General features: G+C 31.9%; 2 protein-coding genes across 2 annotated transcripts; both read right to left on the reverse strand.

Annotated features, from left to right (window-relative positions):
- Positions 1-1,433: 1,433 nt before the first annotated feature.
- On the reverse strand, positions 1,434-4,985 carry LOC113869182 (WAT1-related protein At5g40240-like). The gene is made up of 7 exons (XM_027505385.1): positions 4,640-4,985; positions 4,294-4,356; positions 3,789-3,902; positions 2,912-3,143; positions 2,154-2,312; positions 1,815-1,963; positions 1,434-1,684 (listed from the first exon to the last, which is right to left on the reverse strand). The coding sequence occupies exons 1-7, from the start codon at positions 4,879-4,881 to the stop codon at positions 1,543-1,545; spliced, it is 1,101 nt and encodes a 366-aa protein (XP_027361186.1). The 5' UTR covers positions 4,882-4,985; the 3' UTR covers positions 1,434-1,542.
- A 2,466-nt stretch (positions 4,986-7,451) lies between these two features.
- On the reverse strand, positions 7,452-11,005 carry LOC113869183 (WAT1-related protein At5g40240-like). Its single transcript, XM_027505386.1, has 7 exons — positions 10,717-11,005; positions 10,533-10,598; positions 10,324-10,437; positions 9,633-9,870; positions 8,447-8,605; positions 8,192-8,343; positions 7,452-7,880 (listed from the first exon to the last, which is right to left on the reverse strand). Exons 1-7 carry the CDS (start codon positions 10,887-10,889, stop codon positions 7,709-7,711), a joined length of 1,074 nt encoding a protein of 357 aa, XP_027361187.1. The 5' UTR covers positions 10,890-11,005; the 3' UTR covers positions 7,452-7,708.
- Between the last annotated feature and the right edge of the window lie 6,942 nt (positions 11,006-17,947).

Raw genomic sequence — 17,947 nt, forward strand, 5'->3', positions numbered from 1 at the left:
AACAAAACGGAAGTAATGTTTATCAGAGATGTTATCATGGCTTTATTTTTTGTCCTTATCTGATTTAAAATTTTGAGCATCAATTATTTGAATCTAAACCCCACTTAATCAAAATCTTGTACTATTTGAAATAAGATTGAATCAACTTAATTAATTTATTGATATAGTATTTTAATTTTGTACATTAGCACAACTAAATTATAGATGTAAAACGGATGTATGACATGAGAATACTTAATTATTATAAAAATGAAAAAACTATAAATTATTAAAATTTATTTGAATGGTTATAATTAAAACTAAAATACACAATTTTTAAAATTGTAACGTGATTATTAAATAATCTTGTCCATTTAACTAAAAAAGTTTTAATATCCGTCACTTTCTATCTCTATATATTAAAGTAAGTCTCTAATGAATATTTGTAATACATATTTTTATTATTATTATACCATTTGACTTCTTTTGCATTTTGAAAAACACAACCTTTTACTCAAATTGATATATTTTGTAAAATAATAAATAATCTTCTTCTGAAATAAGAACTCATTTTTGGAAAATATTAAATAGAATCCCATTTTAAAATGTAAAATAATAAGAAGTTGATTTTTTACATAAAATTAGATATTTGAAAATTATAAAAGAAGATTTAATTTAAACCATTCAAATAAAACAAATCTAATAAAAATTGTTGATTCGATTCACTAATTTTATTTATTATTATTATTTATTTTATTTTCTTAAATTTTATTTTTATTTTATGTGAATTCTTTTATTATAATACTGTTGAATTTTAAAATTTGAAAATTTTCAATGCTTGAGAGATTCTTTCAAAAACACAGTATTATAATCAACATATAAAAAAATCCAGTCATTTCATCTTAAATAAGAGTTAAAGCGCAAAGATTAACCATTCTTTTCGTCAAATCTTGATTTTGAACACTTTTTTTATTTTCTTCAGACGATCACGACAATTATTAAGAATTTCTCATAATTGTTGAGTTGCAACTAACATATTAATTTTGTGTGTGATTTTATTTACTAAAATGAGAAATTAAAACAAATTATTTTTAAAGATCCACATTATTTCAATCATAAATTTTTTATATTTTGATAATTATTAATAAAATTTCTTTAGATCTTTTACTTATGGCATTTTTCTTTAAATTTCGTTATGTTTTATTACCTATACACAAAGAATTAAACGGGTCTAAACAATCCGACTTAAAAAATGTAGCTTCCAACAAAAATTTTAACAAAATTTAACGGTCTTATAATAAAAAAAAAATAACTTGAGGTAAACTTTAAAATTAATTAAAAATATCAAATATTCACATGCTTATAATTTAACAATATATATATATATTTTTCATTTCCATTGTTAAAATATATTATAAATAAAGTAGTTATAAATTAATTTGGCTTACGAAAGAACTTAAACCTGCACAGTTATTATTTAATAAATATATACAAATTTCATTTAATAATAAAAATATATTAACAATTGTTGTTACTATTCCTCATTGTCGCATATTCCACGTACTAGTTACATCTATTTTGTAATAAAGGAACATTATGGCATGGCGACTCCAAGTTCTCAACCACTCTCTTAACCTTGTCCCCTTTGGATTTTCCCCACAGAACAGCGTAAAATCCCATCACGATTATAACCGCACCAATCAAACTGCAGGTAAGTCATTCCAAAACTTCATTAATTTTCACAAAATCCGATTAAATTAAGGTAGGAGTCTTCATAGTCCATAGATAAAGTATTTGCTATTATGTAACTTAAAGTGGTAGTGATAAAATTTTACCTTCCAAGGCATAAATCATCGCCGAGAAAAATTGCACCCATTAAAACGGTGAAGATGATTCCCATAGGTTTGAACATAGCACAAAAAAGAGGTCCTGCTCTTTGGACGCACCATGTGCATACGTGACGTATCAGTATGGCAGCTATTGCCTATTCATAACCATTGTAAACCTTATTAGGGACCACAATCCACAAGCACCAAATTCTAAACGAATGGGAATATCTAAACAAAGGAGGAGGAATGGGTACATATCAAAGTTTTCATTTTTAACCCTTTATATTTTGTGATTAAAGTATATTCATCGTTTTCAAATTGATAGCCGAGACTATGAAGTATTACCTGATATAAAATGACAATAAAACCCTTATCAACTAGCTTCCATGCTCTTGGATCATCTCTAACTGCTATTAAGGTAAACACTGCTGATTGAAGGAATGAAAAAAATATTTGAAAGAAGACTACCACTCTTACGACAGGGTATTTCTTTATAACTGTAGTCTGAAACATTAGCAGGAAAAGGAACAAAAACAAAATCAATAAATTTTACATTCATTGTCTTAGTAAAATGAATTTATATATATATATAAATTCAAATAAAATAACACTTTTAATAAGTCTTCATTAAAAATAAATTTTATACATATATAACTTATTTATGTGTTTAGTTTTTATCTTTTAATAAATTATTGCTTTTAATCCCTCTAAGTTAATATGGTTCATTAAAACAATACTAAGTGTCAACTTATAATTGAATCATATCAACTAGAAGGACAAATAATTTATGAACAAAATAAAAATTATATTTTAACAAAATATCTTACTGGAACTAATTCAAATTTTATAATTTTTGTAAAGACTAAACACTTAACAAATATATAACATAACATGTTTTATTTTTAAGATATAAAAAATATAAATCTGAACCTTAACCATATAATTATACATAAATAATTAATCAAAATTAAAAAAATCATGTAATTACTTAAAAATATTATATATATTTATAATTTTAATCATTCAATTAAGATCTAATAATATATATTAATTATTCTTACATTAATATGTGTATATATATAGTAGCAAGTAATTTGCCCAACCTGATATATGTACCACATGGAGCCAAGGAGAGAGTCTCCAGCACAGAATAACCCCCCAAAGATCCATGTTGATTGGGGTGAAGATTGAAGTTTATTATGAGAGTCTAACGAATGTGTCTTGAAGATTGGTTGGCCCTTGTAAAATATCACAACAAATGCTCCTGTAATTGATACTATGGTTCCTAAGATTTTGGCTTGGCTGCTAAATTGTCTCCAATGTACTTCTTCCATTCTAAACCATTAAATTTGAGACAATATTAGTTCAGATACTGTAAATGCAAGATTTGGCATATATTACATAATTACAAGACCATGGCATCATGTAATGTAGAAAGGTTCCATATTGTTTAACTTGGATTTAAACTGTGTTCACAACAGCCGCATTAATTATAGCTGTATTTTAGTTTTGGAGATCATCCACAACATTTTTACAATTTCTCTGATTGCAATACAATCATAATAGCAATCCAAAACCTTTCAAATAAAGTAACGGACCCACTCATGGCAAAGCAGGGGTACATGCCCCCACTTTTTTCAAGTTTTAACGTTAATAATTTTTCGTTGTCTTTTAGCTGTTATTGAATTCAATCTTATTCTCATCGAAGTAATTTTACAATATTACTTTTTTTCTTATACAAAAGAAGATATTATGAAGCGCCTTAGATCCCTTTTGTTATTTCCATGAGGGAGATAAGGCAACAAATCTCACAACCCTTTTCTAGTGTCAACTACTGGTTTTAATGGCAAGATATTTCCTTCTTGTTTTGGTTAAACACACCGGACTCCAAATTTCAGTTGATAGTTGGAGTCCTCTTGTTTTCAATTTATTTTGAAGAATGTCTGAACGTCGCAGAAAAATAAATAAAAATAGCTGAACCTGAAAATGAGAGCTAGAACAAAAGTGAAAGCTGGAATGAGGTTAAGCATGGCTGAAGCAAGTGTAGGCGAGCTTAGTTCTATGCCAACATAAGACATTATATGTGCTGAAGTCCTGCACCGTAATATAGTTACGAGTAAATACCCAACTCAAATTCCTGAAAAGTTTTTACTTCACTCAATTTAGTTTTTTAAAACATATCTTAAATAAATTTTAAAAATTACAAATACGAGACATTTTAATTCTTTATCCAATAAATGTAGAGATTGAAAATGTTCTCTGTTTATAATTTTCAAGGATTATTTTCTTTCAGAAATCAAAGTGAAAGTGTCTTTTATTAACATGAGACACCAATGAATATATAAACAAAATGGAATGTTGAAAATAAGATCCGACATAAAGAAAGTTGTATGATCATAATTTACAACCAAAGCATCACAACGTAATATGATTTACAAGCAAATACAGATAGAAGCATAATAATAGTTAGAATAGTAACACTAACCCAAGCAGTGCAGCAAAAAAGAAGCTGCAGAGTGTTGAGAATGTGAGAGGAGGGCGCTCTGACCTGCCATTGAAAAAAGGAAACCAAAAGACAAACGTAAACAATTTCAAATATCTCTTTTATTATTAATTAAAATTCGTTAATTTTACTTGTAATTTATAAATTCTCAATCGTACTTTCATAATTTTAATAAATTTCAACAAGAAAATAAGAATTGACGAAGAAAAAAGTATTTATTGGAGTCCTCTTCAACAAAATTCTTTCAGTTAAACTTGAGCCAAATACGTGTCCTTTCATGCAGTGCAAGGGATATAAAGTAAGAAAGAAGAAAACAAAAAAAGAGAACCTGTTAAGAAACAAGGCAGAGGGAAGAAGAATGAAGGTGGAGAGAGCCGTAGAATAGACAACCGTGACATACTTGTTCATCCCCTCAGCCATGGCAAATTTGATGACCACCATGTTCCCACTTTGAATCAGCATAAACATCATCATCCCCACAAAGGGCAGTAAATTGTCCATACTGTTTATCCATCCTTCCATTTCTTTGCTTCCTCTCTGCCCCTCTATCACTTCCTCTTTCTCTTTCATCTTATTGCTCTGTGCTAGCTCAACACTATTGCTTACGGAGATGATAGACCCATACTCTTCATCATATACCTTCTGTATGCTAGCTTCCACGCTACTTTCCAACTTGAGTCATTAAAATTCAACATCATACTTTTAATAATATATCCTAAAATGTAAAAGAACCTTTAAAAATATCTTCTTTCAAGTGTTCCAAAAATAACTCTAAAATGACAGGTGTTATCTCATTTCATGGTGTAATTGAGTGCGATATTGTTTCATTTTCTTTGCAGCTACACACTAATTTTGCTACTAAGTAAAGTGATGTGATTTATGCTGACGATTATTATGTTCTATCTTCTGGAGACATGACATGGGGAATACTGAGGAGAGGTAATGAGTGATTGGTAAAATGTTTTACAGATCAACAAACATTTATGCTTATTGATTATTCGTGCAACCAATTTTTTTTAATCAACAATAACTTTATCCAAATTATGAGGGGATAAAATTCCAAACTTTTGGCCCACCTATCCCTAAAATGAGATTGCTTCCATTTCATCGTATCCTTTCCCACTCTGTTTGGTCGAATAATGTTTTACTTACACCTATGCAGTGGTACTTACTCCTGCAAAAACCAACTGACAAGTTGTAAATTATTAATTAAAAAATGGACCAAGGCCTAGAAGCTGTGCTTTGAAGTGCGTTCCTTTGGCTGCGGACCCACTAATCAACTAGACGTTCAAATAATGATACCAATACAAGTTGGGCCAACAAAATATTTTTATAATAAATTTTAAATATTTAAAATAATAAATTTTAAATAAAGTATAAAATTATTATTATATTAAAAATATAAAATATAATATTTTCAAAAAAATATATTTAAGAGTTATACGAATCAATCATTCTTGTGAGTTGTATTTTAAAAACTAAAAAACTAATGAATATTAATTAAAAATTAAAAAAATCACTTTTTTTCCTCTTTTTCTTCAAAATTTATTTCTCATGCGCTTCTTCGATGGTTAAACTTAATCTCAAAGGTTGAAGTTAATTAAGATTAACAAAACTTAAATAAAAATAACTAAATATAAAAAAATGATAATAGACATTTTCTCTAACAGAAGTAGTTATATACTGCTGATTAAAGAAATACTCTAAAAGAATAATTTTTTCACAACTGAAAAATAATTTTTTTTTTATAGGTAAAACAAATTTTATTAAAAAGAATTTAAGGGGAACTCAAAACCCATATACACAAAAAATTACTTACTCAGAGAAATAAAAAGCAAAAATTTACTTATGCAAAATTAAGACAGATGCAATTTCGTAGGTTCAAATACCAATCAGCTAACATAATAGCTTCTCCCTTACTAACAAGTAAAAACCATTTCTAGGATCTCAGAATAATAGAATCTAGGACTTCCCTCTCATCCAAAACACTATTGCAAAATATAATTCTATTTCTATGCAACCACAAAGATTACACTGTACTTACCCAAATAATTAATAAGCATATTCCTTCTCTTTTACTACAGCCAACACCAACCCAAGAAAGCAAGTGAGTCGATAAATCTGAAGGCAAAACCAGTGAGAATCCAAGCCAACGCGCAGTAAAGTACCAGATTTGAGATGAAACTGAACACGTTAAAAATAAATGAGTTGGAAGTTCCTCCAAACCATGACAGAAATAACAAGTTATATCATCAATTTGAACACTACGATCAATCAGTAAACCTTTACAAGGAAGTGCATTCAACAACAATTACCAAGAAAAAACCAGACACTTAAGAGGGACCTTCCGTCTCCATAGTCTTTGCAAGGCATCTGCCGTACACTGATCTACACTATTAGGACCACCAAAAAGTTCAAATAGTCATGAATACACAGATTGCACTGAATAACAACTTGAAGAATCTGCCCTCCATACCCATTTATCTTCTTGTAGTAACTTAATAGAAACTCCATCCACAAGCTCCAACAAAAGATTAAAGATCGAGATCTCATGTTGAAAGAGTCCTCTTCGCCAACTAACATTCCAAACCCATCTAGTGCCATCATAAAAATCATTCTTCAATACACGTGATTCAACATTTCTCGCCACTGCAAATAATCGCAGAAATGCTTCACACAATCGCACCCCTCCTACTCACTTATCTCTCCAAAAAAGAGTGTGTAAACCTGCACCCACACTTCTATCAAACTTCTCATCCAGCCATGAATTCCCTTGATGAATAACCTCCAGCAAATCACGTCACCACAAAGAACATCTGTTGTGAACTGATGAACGTTGAAGAAAGGAAGCTAATCTTCCATATCTAGATTCCAATACCCGCACCCACAATGAACTAGAACAGTTAACACCTCGCCACAACCATTTACCAAGAAGCGCCTAATAAACTGAAAAATAATTAATTTTATAAAAAATGATATTAAAAAATATAATTTCTATTTATGAAAAATAATTTATTTATGATTAAAATTTAGTCGTTGATAAAGATATATTTTTAATGATTGAAATTTTGAACCTGTAACAAACATGTTGCAAGAACAGAATAACTATTATATAAATTATGTAAACTAACAATTATTGAACAAACCAGCAACTATATATTTACTGTAAAACCCAAATCCGAAAGAATTAACAATCATAAAAGCAGTAGTTGAACAAAAAAGTATAATTTGATTCACATTTGTCGGCGACGTAGCGAATGACTTTGCCACATGCTAGTTGCGGCCAGTAACTTGTTTTGTATATTGTAATACATTTAAGGCGTTTCTATCATAGCAAAGGACGTGGCTGTTGTTTCCGTTTGTGATCCTCAAAGATTTCTCAAACTTTTTCACACTATCATACAAAAGAACCTGTGTCGTTGTCTTTGTTCTGTAACAGAGGAGCTTCAGAAGAGGACGATGAAATAATGCTACAGATTCCATTTTTCTCACGTGCTATCTTTTCCTCTTGAGCCTGACCCCATATTACAGCATAAAACCCAATCGCTATTATGGCAGCTCCTATCACACTGCACAATAAATCACAATCCGACAACTTATTAAATAGGAAAATCCAATAATATTTCCTAATTAGCACCGATGTTATTGATTTGGGCAAATCATACTTATACTCTTTCACGTTTAATACAATTTCACCTTTACCATTTTTTCATTTTACATTTCTTTTTAAAATTTATGTAACAATATAATATCACGTACTCTTTTCGATTATACAAAATCATTTTAAATTTATTATGTAATTATATAAGTTTAAAAAAGTTAAAATAATATAAAAGAAAAAAAAATGGAATAAATTTTTTTTGAAGATATATGCAGGTACCTTCCAAGATATAGAATATCACCGAGAAAAGTAACCCCCATGGCAAGTGCAATCACAATTCCTAAAGGATTAAACATAGCAACATACACAGGGCCCTTCATGCGACACGCCCATGCATGCATCACACTTCGCATAGATATCACCAAAGTTGCCTACATGACCACAAAATAACAGCCATTATGCAAACTAAGACAGAGTAAATTGACAAAGTGTAGCATGGATTTATTTATTCTTCTAATGTCCTTAAATACGTACTGAATAGAATATACAAATCAACTCCATGTCAGGTTTAAGTATCCATGCCGTCGGATTTTCCTCTGCAATGAAAGCTACTATGAAAGATAGGATAACAACGAAACTGCAACAAATGGTTGTTAGCATTAGCTCCTCGGGGTAGTCTTTGAGAGTCCAGGTCTGCATAATGTATGAAAAAGAGACTGATTTTTGTCATTGGAGGACAAAGTGCCACTACCAACAAAATGTCAGTATAATTTTATTAAATCAAAAATAAATTATTCAGGTTGAATATCTTTTAACCCCTTTAGTCCTTTATATATATATTTTTAATTTTAATATTTTCAAAAATTATTAATTTTGTTCCATAATGGCTATCAAATGACGATGTAGCTGATCCAATATTATTATTTGTCAAATTTCCGTGACACATTTTGTTTTATTTTCTGAAGTCACGTAAGTAAGAAATAGGAGTGAAAAAGTAAGTGAGCCTATCTCGCTAAAATACATTGAAAAGAAAGTTGGGTCATCTCGGTCTACCTCATTTTTTGAAAATAGGGTTAGATATTCTAGATCACTCTGTGTAAGACTAGGCAACAAGAGTACGACATTGACTTTCGAAATACTAAAAGAATTTAAAAATTGTAAAGTAAATCGGTAGACTCACTCGTCCAAAATTAATATAAAAAAATTAAAAACTGAATAAAAATTTATGTTATAAAAAATATTTAAATAATATTTGTATATTAATAACGCTAAACAATTAACTAATAGATTATTATATTTTTTTTAATAAAAAAAATGAAAATGGATCTATTATTGATCCACATGCATTTTTAGGCAAGACCGTCAGTGGGTGTAGAATCCTCAACTGGATTCACTTATTTTAGGTAATATAAGTGTGTCAACTCTGAGTCAAGCCCACTTTATTGTCCCTAACAAGAACCAAAATCAATAATTTGAAACAATATATAAAAAGAACTATAAAGATTAAAATTAAAATATAATATACTTTAAGAAATTAAAATTATTGGAGTCAACTTAACAAAACAAATCTACACAGAAGTTTGATAAATTGTAATATATATACCAAATTTATAATGTTTATATGAATAACTTAATTTTGGTTATATAAATATCCAACCTTTGACGTTTTCTATTTAGCAGTGCACAAGCGGATTCTAAATAATAAGTGAAATCTACCTACCTGGAGAATCAGGTAAATTGAAGCAAGAAAGCTACCGGCTGCAAGAAGAAAGCCTCCTAGTAACCATTCTGATTGTTGTGATGATACCAAAAATTCACTATGCAAATTGTTTGGCATCACACCACTTGTCATAGGTAACCCCTTGTATAAGGTAACAATTAATGCTCCTGCAATGGATACCACAGTGCCAATGGATTTTGCTTGACAGCTTCCTAGTTTTAGATCTAGCTTTTCCATCCTGAACACGCATATCAAACTTTTTGTTTTATAAATCTCATTAAAGTTAAATTTTTAAAAGACTTGTGCAATCTTCATTTAATAGGATCATTTTTGTGTTAAGTTAGACCCAATCCAAATTTAAGATCACAGGTACTTATATTTCAGAAAAGCTCGTGTGCATACAGTATTTATTGACAACTAATTAAAATTTAAGATAATATCGGTAAAAATTTAGTATAAACTTCATTGTTTTAATATATATTTGACTATTTATTAATTCAGTCATGAATATATTGTTATATTATGCAAGAATCACTTATTTTATTAAAGGAACTCAAAGCACCAGATGAATAACAAATTAACGTTTAAAAAACAAAAAAAGGGCATCAAATGCAAAGATGAAAGCCACACAGGAAGGTATAAATAGCTTAAATGAACCCACAAGAATTGAATGGAGGTTTTAAGTAAGCACCTGGAAATAATGGCAACTATGAAAGTATAAGCTGGAATGAGGTCCTCCATGGTTGAGGTCAGAGTGGGAGAGCTAAGCCCAAGTCCAGTATAAATAAGTGTCTGTATAGAAATGCTAACACATGCAAGAAGCTCACTTAGTTAAAGATTGAACATTGCATTCGAACAAAAATCCATGTAATTTTATTTTGCCAATATTAATATATATACCTTAACACACTGAGAACAAAAATTCTCAACAAAATCCAGTTATTGATTGGTGTAGGAGCTCTATTTCTGGGATATGAAAATTAAGAGGCAAGGCACGAAAGGTAGTGAGAAGTACAGACCCACCTAATTAGTTTCATATGTATGTTGGAAGAAAGAAAGCTTGCTAAGATTAGAAGCAAAAAACCTGTAATAGACTATGTTTGAGAGTAGGAGGAAACAGAATGCGAGAAGATTTGAATAGGCAACATAAACGAAATTGCTCATTCCTTTGGCCATAGACGCTTTGATTAGAGTGTTCAAACCCACAGTCAAGAACTGCGCCACAATCATCACCGCTGTTACCCCTGTTCCCGGCATTTCGTTCACTCTCTCTCTCTCTCCCTCTATGGGTGTGTTGCTTACTTGCTTTTGCTTGTCCCACTAACTCTTGGTAAGCAGTATTAACGTGGAAACCGATGGTTTGCTTTAATGCCAGTGACTCCTCACCGTTTTCTTCTATATTTGTTTGGGCAATGTTTCTTGTGATACACAGAAATATTTGTCCTTACTCGCGAAATATCTTGTTAATTTTCTTCATACAAAATAAGGGGCCTAAATTTTTCATGAAATTAACTCATAATGATGCGTTAAAAATGCTTTATTAAAATTTTTCTAAGATTAATTTAGCAAGCATAGAAATAAGGGGCCATGCTGGGCTCTTTTTTTATGTATAGTTTTTTTAAAATTTAAAAAATATGGAATTTTTCATAAAATTATAAAAATATGATTTTTTTTATAAAAATTACACTTTTTAGTATTTTTTAAATATTTAATTATTATTTTAAAAATAGTTATAAGCAACTTTTTATTTTTTTAAATTTTTAAAAAAAATTATTATTAGTAATTTTTAAAATTTTATTATTTTGTTAATTCTTTATATCTGAATTTTTGTATTCCACTAAAAATCGTCGTTACCGATTTTTAAATCTTATATTTCTGTAATTTTTTAAAAAATACTATATTTTTATATATAATTTATAAAAATATATATAAAAAATAATTCAGCCATGCTGTTGAATTATTTTAAATTTATAATTTTTTATTTAATTCTATATATTAAAATTGTTAAGTATTTAAATAAATGAAATTATAATATTAATTATGCTGATAATTTATTTAATCAGCTGATTAGTTGATAGACATATTCAACCTTACCTGTGACAGTTCAAACTATTCATTCAAATGGAAAGAGAGATTACTGAACTCGCTTGCAAAACCAATAACTGTTCTCCTTCTCAAATTATTCATTCAAATGGAAAGGGAGATTCTTGAACTCGCTTGCAAAACTAATAACTGTTCTTCTAGGTTTTAGTTTTGGCAGAGAATTCTTATTTTTCTTTTCTACATAAACTAAAATAGATCAATTCCTCGAATCAAACAGACATTTCCTTAATTGTTTCTGGTTAAATTGTCCATACGATGGTTTTGTATCTTATCGTAAAAATTGTATTTCATGATTAAAAAGAATTCTACACAAACCATGTTCTTTGTTTGGTAGTAGGATAGATGCTTCCGATTGTTGGGCAAGGAATGGAATGAGTTGAAGCGTGAACCTCGAGAGATTTCAGGTGTGTATTCTCTTAGTTTTTCTCCTTTTCATGGGACATTGACACTGTTAGCTGTTACATCAGGTGCAGATAATTTGATTATAGTCAAGAAATGGAGTCCGGTTTCAATTTTTTAATGCAGTTAATCCATGCCGGTGGTTAGTTTCAAAGCACCCTTGAATTTTGGAACAGACCTAACTATACGCAACCGTTTTTTTTTTTACCTCTAGCAACAGAAAACTCTATTCTGATAATTAATCGTAAAATCTTATTTTCATCCTTTCTTTTACAGTAACTTAAAAATAAATAAAACAAATAGATAATATTTTTCAGCTATAAATAAAAATATAAATCAAATTGTATTCCTGAAATACTGAAAATAATTAACTAATGTTCTTCTTAATTATTTGAATAAATAAATAAATAATATCTTTAAATATTTTGGTACCGAAGAGTGTTTGATTGTTTTAATTATTAGTTTAATAAATATTAAAAAACATGTTTTAGTTGAGGAAGCAACCCTGAAATTAACAATTGCGTTGAAAAATAATACACACGTAAAAGAAATATCTCACGTACGAAAGGACAGTTATCAGATTAAGATAGAAAACCCAAACGAATATCACTTTTATTATAAAAAAATAATATATATTCTATTTATACATACTTTTAAAAATGTATGTTAATGTAAAATCTCCATGAAATATTTTATATAGATGTTCGTGAAATATTTTTTACAGTCTTTGATTTTTAATAAAAGTAAATAATTAATTTATCAAAATAAATAAAAAGTAATTATTATATTTTATAAAGACAAGCCTCAAGTGTTGTATTATAAATGTTATTTTTTAATTTAAGTTAATGTATTAATTCAGTAGTTCATGTAATAAATGTCAGCTTATATTTTGGATTTAAATTTTTAATTTTAATTAGAAAGAGTCCAAAAATACTTATAGTATTACGTCTAAGTTTTATTATTTCAAAAATTTCTTAATCATTTTTATGAAAACATTTTATGAAGATTTTAGGAGTACTTATATATTTTACATATTCATTATTTTTTATTGAATCATTTTAACTTCTTAATGTTTGATGCAATAATAAATTTTGACTTCAATTAGTAATAAATTTAAAAAGCTACCATTGATTTTTTAAAATTTAATGCAGTAACTACTTCAAATATTTATTTAATACGTGTGATTTAGTAACAAGTTCTTATAAAAAGCATTAAGGAGAGAGCATTTAGCTTAATCTTATTCTAATTCTTGGGTGCTGCTCTAAGTGGGAAGAATAAAGAGTGTTATTTGAGTTAATGTGTTAAGTGAGACTGAAATAATGAAATTGGAGTGGATTGACGCCTCTTTGCTTATGGCTAAAGAGAAGTTGATGAGGTGACATAAACAAATTTAAAAAATAAGACGATGGGCCAACGAAGCATTGAAAATAAGATATTACTGTTACTCACCCGAATGCATAAGCAAGCGGTTCCAACCATTCATCTCATCGTTTTCTTTTTTCGTCATGCGTTTTCAAAAAATAAATTAAAAATGTTAAAGAGTATCCTTAAAATATTTAAGTATTATATTTTTATTTTTCTTAAATTAAATTTAAAATTTAAGTTTTGAAAATGAAAGAAAATAGAAAAATCACTTTCCATTGTATAATAAGTGTTACTTATTAGAATAAAACTGTCTCATTTAAAAAAAAAATACATGTAGTCTTATAAGAAATATTAATTTAATTAATAAAAATATATTAGACAATATACTTGTACTAGATAGAGAACAACTCGGTCCTACTTGTATGGAAAGGAAACCGAGTACTTATTCGGCTTAATTTGGTCGGATACCCTTTGTCAAGATTAAAAGGTAATTAACTTAATTAAGGAATAATCAAGATATTATTTACTTTAAATAAAAGGCTAAAAATCAAGACTGACTTAGCAGACCCATTAGCCCATTACAGTGCCTATATAAGGAAGGTAAAAGTACAGGTAAATGATTGACTTTTCATTATAAAATAACATTTATTCCTCAATACCGGATCCTGACTTCAGCATCGGAGTGCCTTTTGCATGTACCCTCCTCACGTCAGCGACATTCAAAGGAACGTTACCATTTCAGAGTAGAGACTTGAAGACTAGTGTTTCTCTAGCAGGAACATTTTGGCGCCTACCGTGGGGCAGATTAGCCTCGTTTTTCAGATTAATCATGGTACTAACAATAAGCCAGCAAGAAGGACATGCTCAACAAGGAGGAACCTCTCGGCAACAACTGGAGGGTGTCACACCAAATGAACCAACACTTGAAATTGTGATGCAAGGAGGAACTGACGAGAGCCTCTTAGCTGTACTGAGACAGCTCAAAGCAGAAATGACAGAGATGAAGAGGGAGAGAGAAAAGGATGCACTGTAGCTCTCGGCTCTAAGAAGGGAAAATGCTAACTTGAGAGAAGAGATAAGAACACATATCCCTTCTCAAACTACACCCTTCGTCCAGGATCAGGGGGAATCCTCGGCGTTGCAAGAGAAATCAAAGCATGTTTTTCAGTCTGAAGCCAAAAATGACCGAGACGATCTTGTGAATCAGAGCCCATTTGTTCACCACATCTTGGAAGCCAAGCTACTCGACAACTGGAGAGGCTTAACAATAGAAAAATATGATGGCACGTCTGATCCTGGGGAACACTTGGACGTCTTCACAACCCAGGTCGGTTTGTATACCGAGAACAATTCTTTATGGTGTAGGATTTTTCTCACTTCACTTCGAGGACCAGCCCTCAGTTGGTTCACTCAACTTCCCCCTTCATCCATCGACTCTTTTGTAACCCTCACAAGACGGTTCAGCTTGCAGTTTACCATAAGCTGACCTCATCCCTTAACATCCTTAGCACTGGTCAATATTAGGTAAGAAAAGGGAGAATCACTTAGAGCATTCATGGAACGCTTCAGCAGAGTTAGCCTTTCGATCCATAACTTGGAACCAGCAGTGGTTATGCACCACCTCACAACGGCCCTTAAACCAGGACCTTTTGTTAGCAACATCTGCAAGAAACCACCTGTTGACTTAGATGAGTTGAGAAGTCAGGCTGCAAAGTATATGCAGATGGAGGAATTGTCCAAGTACCGAAACCAGGTACGGATGGACCAGGGGTCCAATTCAAAAAATACAGATAGGAGAAAAACTTTCAAATCTAGGCAGGAAAGTAAGGAGAAAAGAAATGAACTTGAAAGGCTGCCTAGGGGACCCAAATATCTTTCCTACACTACGCTCAACACTAATAGGTTCAGAGTACTTGATCAGGCATTGGCCATAGAAATACTGAGAATGCCTAGACGCGCCAACACCCCTCCTCGGGCAGATAAAAGCAAGGCTTGCCGCTACCATCAGAACAGGGGTCACACCACCGAGGAGTGCACAACGCTGAAGGATAAAATTGAAAAATTAATTAAGGAAGGACATTTAAAAGATTTTGTGCAGACAAATCCCGTCTGTCAATCCAATAGAGGAAGAGACCGTTACCCTGAGTCATCGAGGAGATACGATGACAAAAGATTTGAACGACAGAGGAGTAGGTCCAGGGAACCCCCAACTAGACGATATGATGAACGTGAGAAGTATCCTAAAAAGGTCATTAATACCATAGCTAGAGGATTTGCCGGTGGAGGACCTACCCATTCAGCTAGAAAGAGACATTTGAGGCAAGTCCGATCAGTTAACAATGTCTCACTTGGTAGTAGGATTCAAATCCCCCTATTACATTTATTGACGAAGACTTTCAAGGAGTCAACTCGGTACAAGATGATCCCATGGTGATAAGTGTAGACATTCTCAACTGCACCGTACGGAAAACACTTATTGATCAGGGAAGTTTAGCTGACATCCTCTATTAGAATATTTTTAAGTAGTTAGGCATTCCAGAGGAAGAGCTCAGAGAGTATCATGAACCGTTGGTGGGTTTCTCTAGGGAACGAGTGGAGACTCGGGGTTGTATTGACCTGTATACCTCATATGGGTCACAGCATGAGGAAAAACATATAAAAATCACTTATCTTGTGGTGCATGCAAACACTTCCTATAATATACTACTCGGCAGACCATCTCTAAACAAATTGAAAGCCATAGTATCTACTCCGCACTTGGCCATGAAGTTTCCGTCTGAGAGGGGCCAAATCGTTACAGTTCATGTTGATCAGAAAACAGCTAGAGAATGCTACTTTGCAGGTTTACGTCTTAAGCCTTTCCATGGAAGCAGCCGAGATGTCAACATTGTATCCCCTCAGTTGGAAGAGGAGTTGGATTTTGAACTTGATCCTAGAGTTGATGAAGAATATCAGGTTGAGCCCAATGAAAATAAGCAGTCATTCCAACTTGGACTAAAACCTAAACAGGTTGTTTATTTGGGAGTCAGTTTGTCTATGCAAGAGAGGTAAACCTTTCATGAAGTACTGCAACAAAATGCCGATTTGTTCGCTTGGTCTGCTTCAGATATGCTCGGCGTAGACCCTGCATTTATCTGTCATCACTTGTCGGTTTATAAGGGGGCCAAATCGATAGCACAAAAGAAAAGAAAGATTGGTCGAGACAGAGCAAAGGCAGTAGAGGAGGAAACTAATAAATTGCTGCAAGCCGGCTTCATCCGAGAGGTCAGATACTCAACCTGGCTAGCCAATGTCGTCATGGTTAAAAAATCAAATGGGAAATGGCGAATGTGCACAAATTTTACTGACCTCAATAAAGCATGCCCAAAACACGCATATTCATTGCCAAACATTGACACCTTAGTGGACGGCGCAGTAGGCCACAAGGTACTCAGCTTTTTGGATGCCTATTCTGGCTACAATCAGATCCGAATGTATCCCCCAGATGAAGAGAAGACTGCATTCATCACGAAATTAGCAAATTTTTGCTATCGAGTAATGTCATTCGGCTTAAAGAATGCAGGGGCGACATACCAACGACTTATGAAGCAAGTAGGTAAGTGCTTGGAAGTATATGTGGACGACATGGTGGTTAAGTCCACGACATTGGAGCAACACCTTGCCCATTTGGAGGAGGTATTCGAGGAAGCCAGGAAGCATGGTATGCGGTTTAACCCCGAGAAGTGTACATTCGGTGTATCTAGAGGCAAGTTTCTAGGGTTTATGTTATCTGAAAGGGGAATCTAGGAAAATCCTGACAAATGTCAAGCCATCATCGAAATGGCCAGTCCTCGGAATATCAAAGAGATTCAGAGACTTGCCGGTCGGATTGCAGCTCTCGCTCGATTTTTGCCAATCATGGCAGAAAGGTCTCGGCCTTTCATCGAGCTGCTAAAAAAATCCTAAAAATTCGTATGGTCCAACGAATGTGAAGTTGCCTTTGTTCAGTACAAGCATATGTTAGCAGCACCACCTGTGCTGACAAAATCGAAGCTTGAACAAGAGATGATTGTTTATTTGGCCGTATCAGATAATGCCATCAGTTCGGTCTTAATACAAGAAATACCTGAATCGGCTCCTGTATATTTCATTAGCCGAACGCTCCAAGGTCCTGAATCCCGATACTAGTTGATGGAAAAAGTAATACCGGCCCTAATACATACAGCTCGTCGGTTAAGACATTATTTCCAAAGCCATAAGATGGTTGTGTGCACAGATTGTCCAATGGCTAAAATTTTGAGAAAACCAGAGTTGGTCGATTGGTTGGTAGCATGGACAATTGAGCTCTCTCAATTTGATATCCATTTCGAAAGTCGACACCCTCTTAAAGCTCAGGTGCTAGTAGACTTCGTTAACGAATTCACAGCACAAAAACAACCCATGTCGGATATGTGGAATCTACATGTTGA

This window comes from Abrus precatorius, unplaced genomic scaffold (assembly GCF_003935025.1).
Source record: "Abrus precatorius isolate BTA unplaced genomic scaffold, Abrus_2018 Scaffold6, whole genome shotgun sequence".
Classification (NCBI taxonomy): Eukaryota; Viridiplantae; Streptophyta; class Magnoliopsida; order Fabales; family Fabaceae; genus Abrus; species Abrus precatorius.

Coding starts and splice junctions, on each gene's coding strand:
- LOC113869182 (XM_027505385.1), bottom strand. CDS start 4,881: ATGAAAGAGAAAGAGGAAGTGATAGAGGGGCAGAGAGGAAGCAAAGAA. Junction 4,357..4,639: donor TCTGCCTTGTTTCTTAACAG/GTTCTCTTTTTT, acceptor TTTCAATGGCAG/GTCAGAGCGCCCTCCTCTCA. Junction 2,313..2,911: donor CCATGTGGTACATATATCAG/GTTGGGCAAATT, acceptor CTAATGTTTCAG/ACTACAGTTATAAAGAAATA.
- LOC113869183 (XM_027505386.1), bottom strand. CDS start 10,889: ATGCCGGGAACAGGGGTAACAGCGGTGATGATTGTGGCGCAGTTCTTG. Junction 10,599..10,716: donor TCAAACATAGTCTATTACAG/GTTTTTTGCTTC, acceptor TTCATATCCCAG/AAATAGAGCTCCTACACCAA. Junction 8,344..8,446: donor TGATTTGTATATTCTATTCA/GTACGTATTTAA, acceptor GTGGTCATGTAG/GCAACTTTGGTGATATCTAT.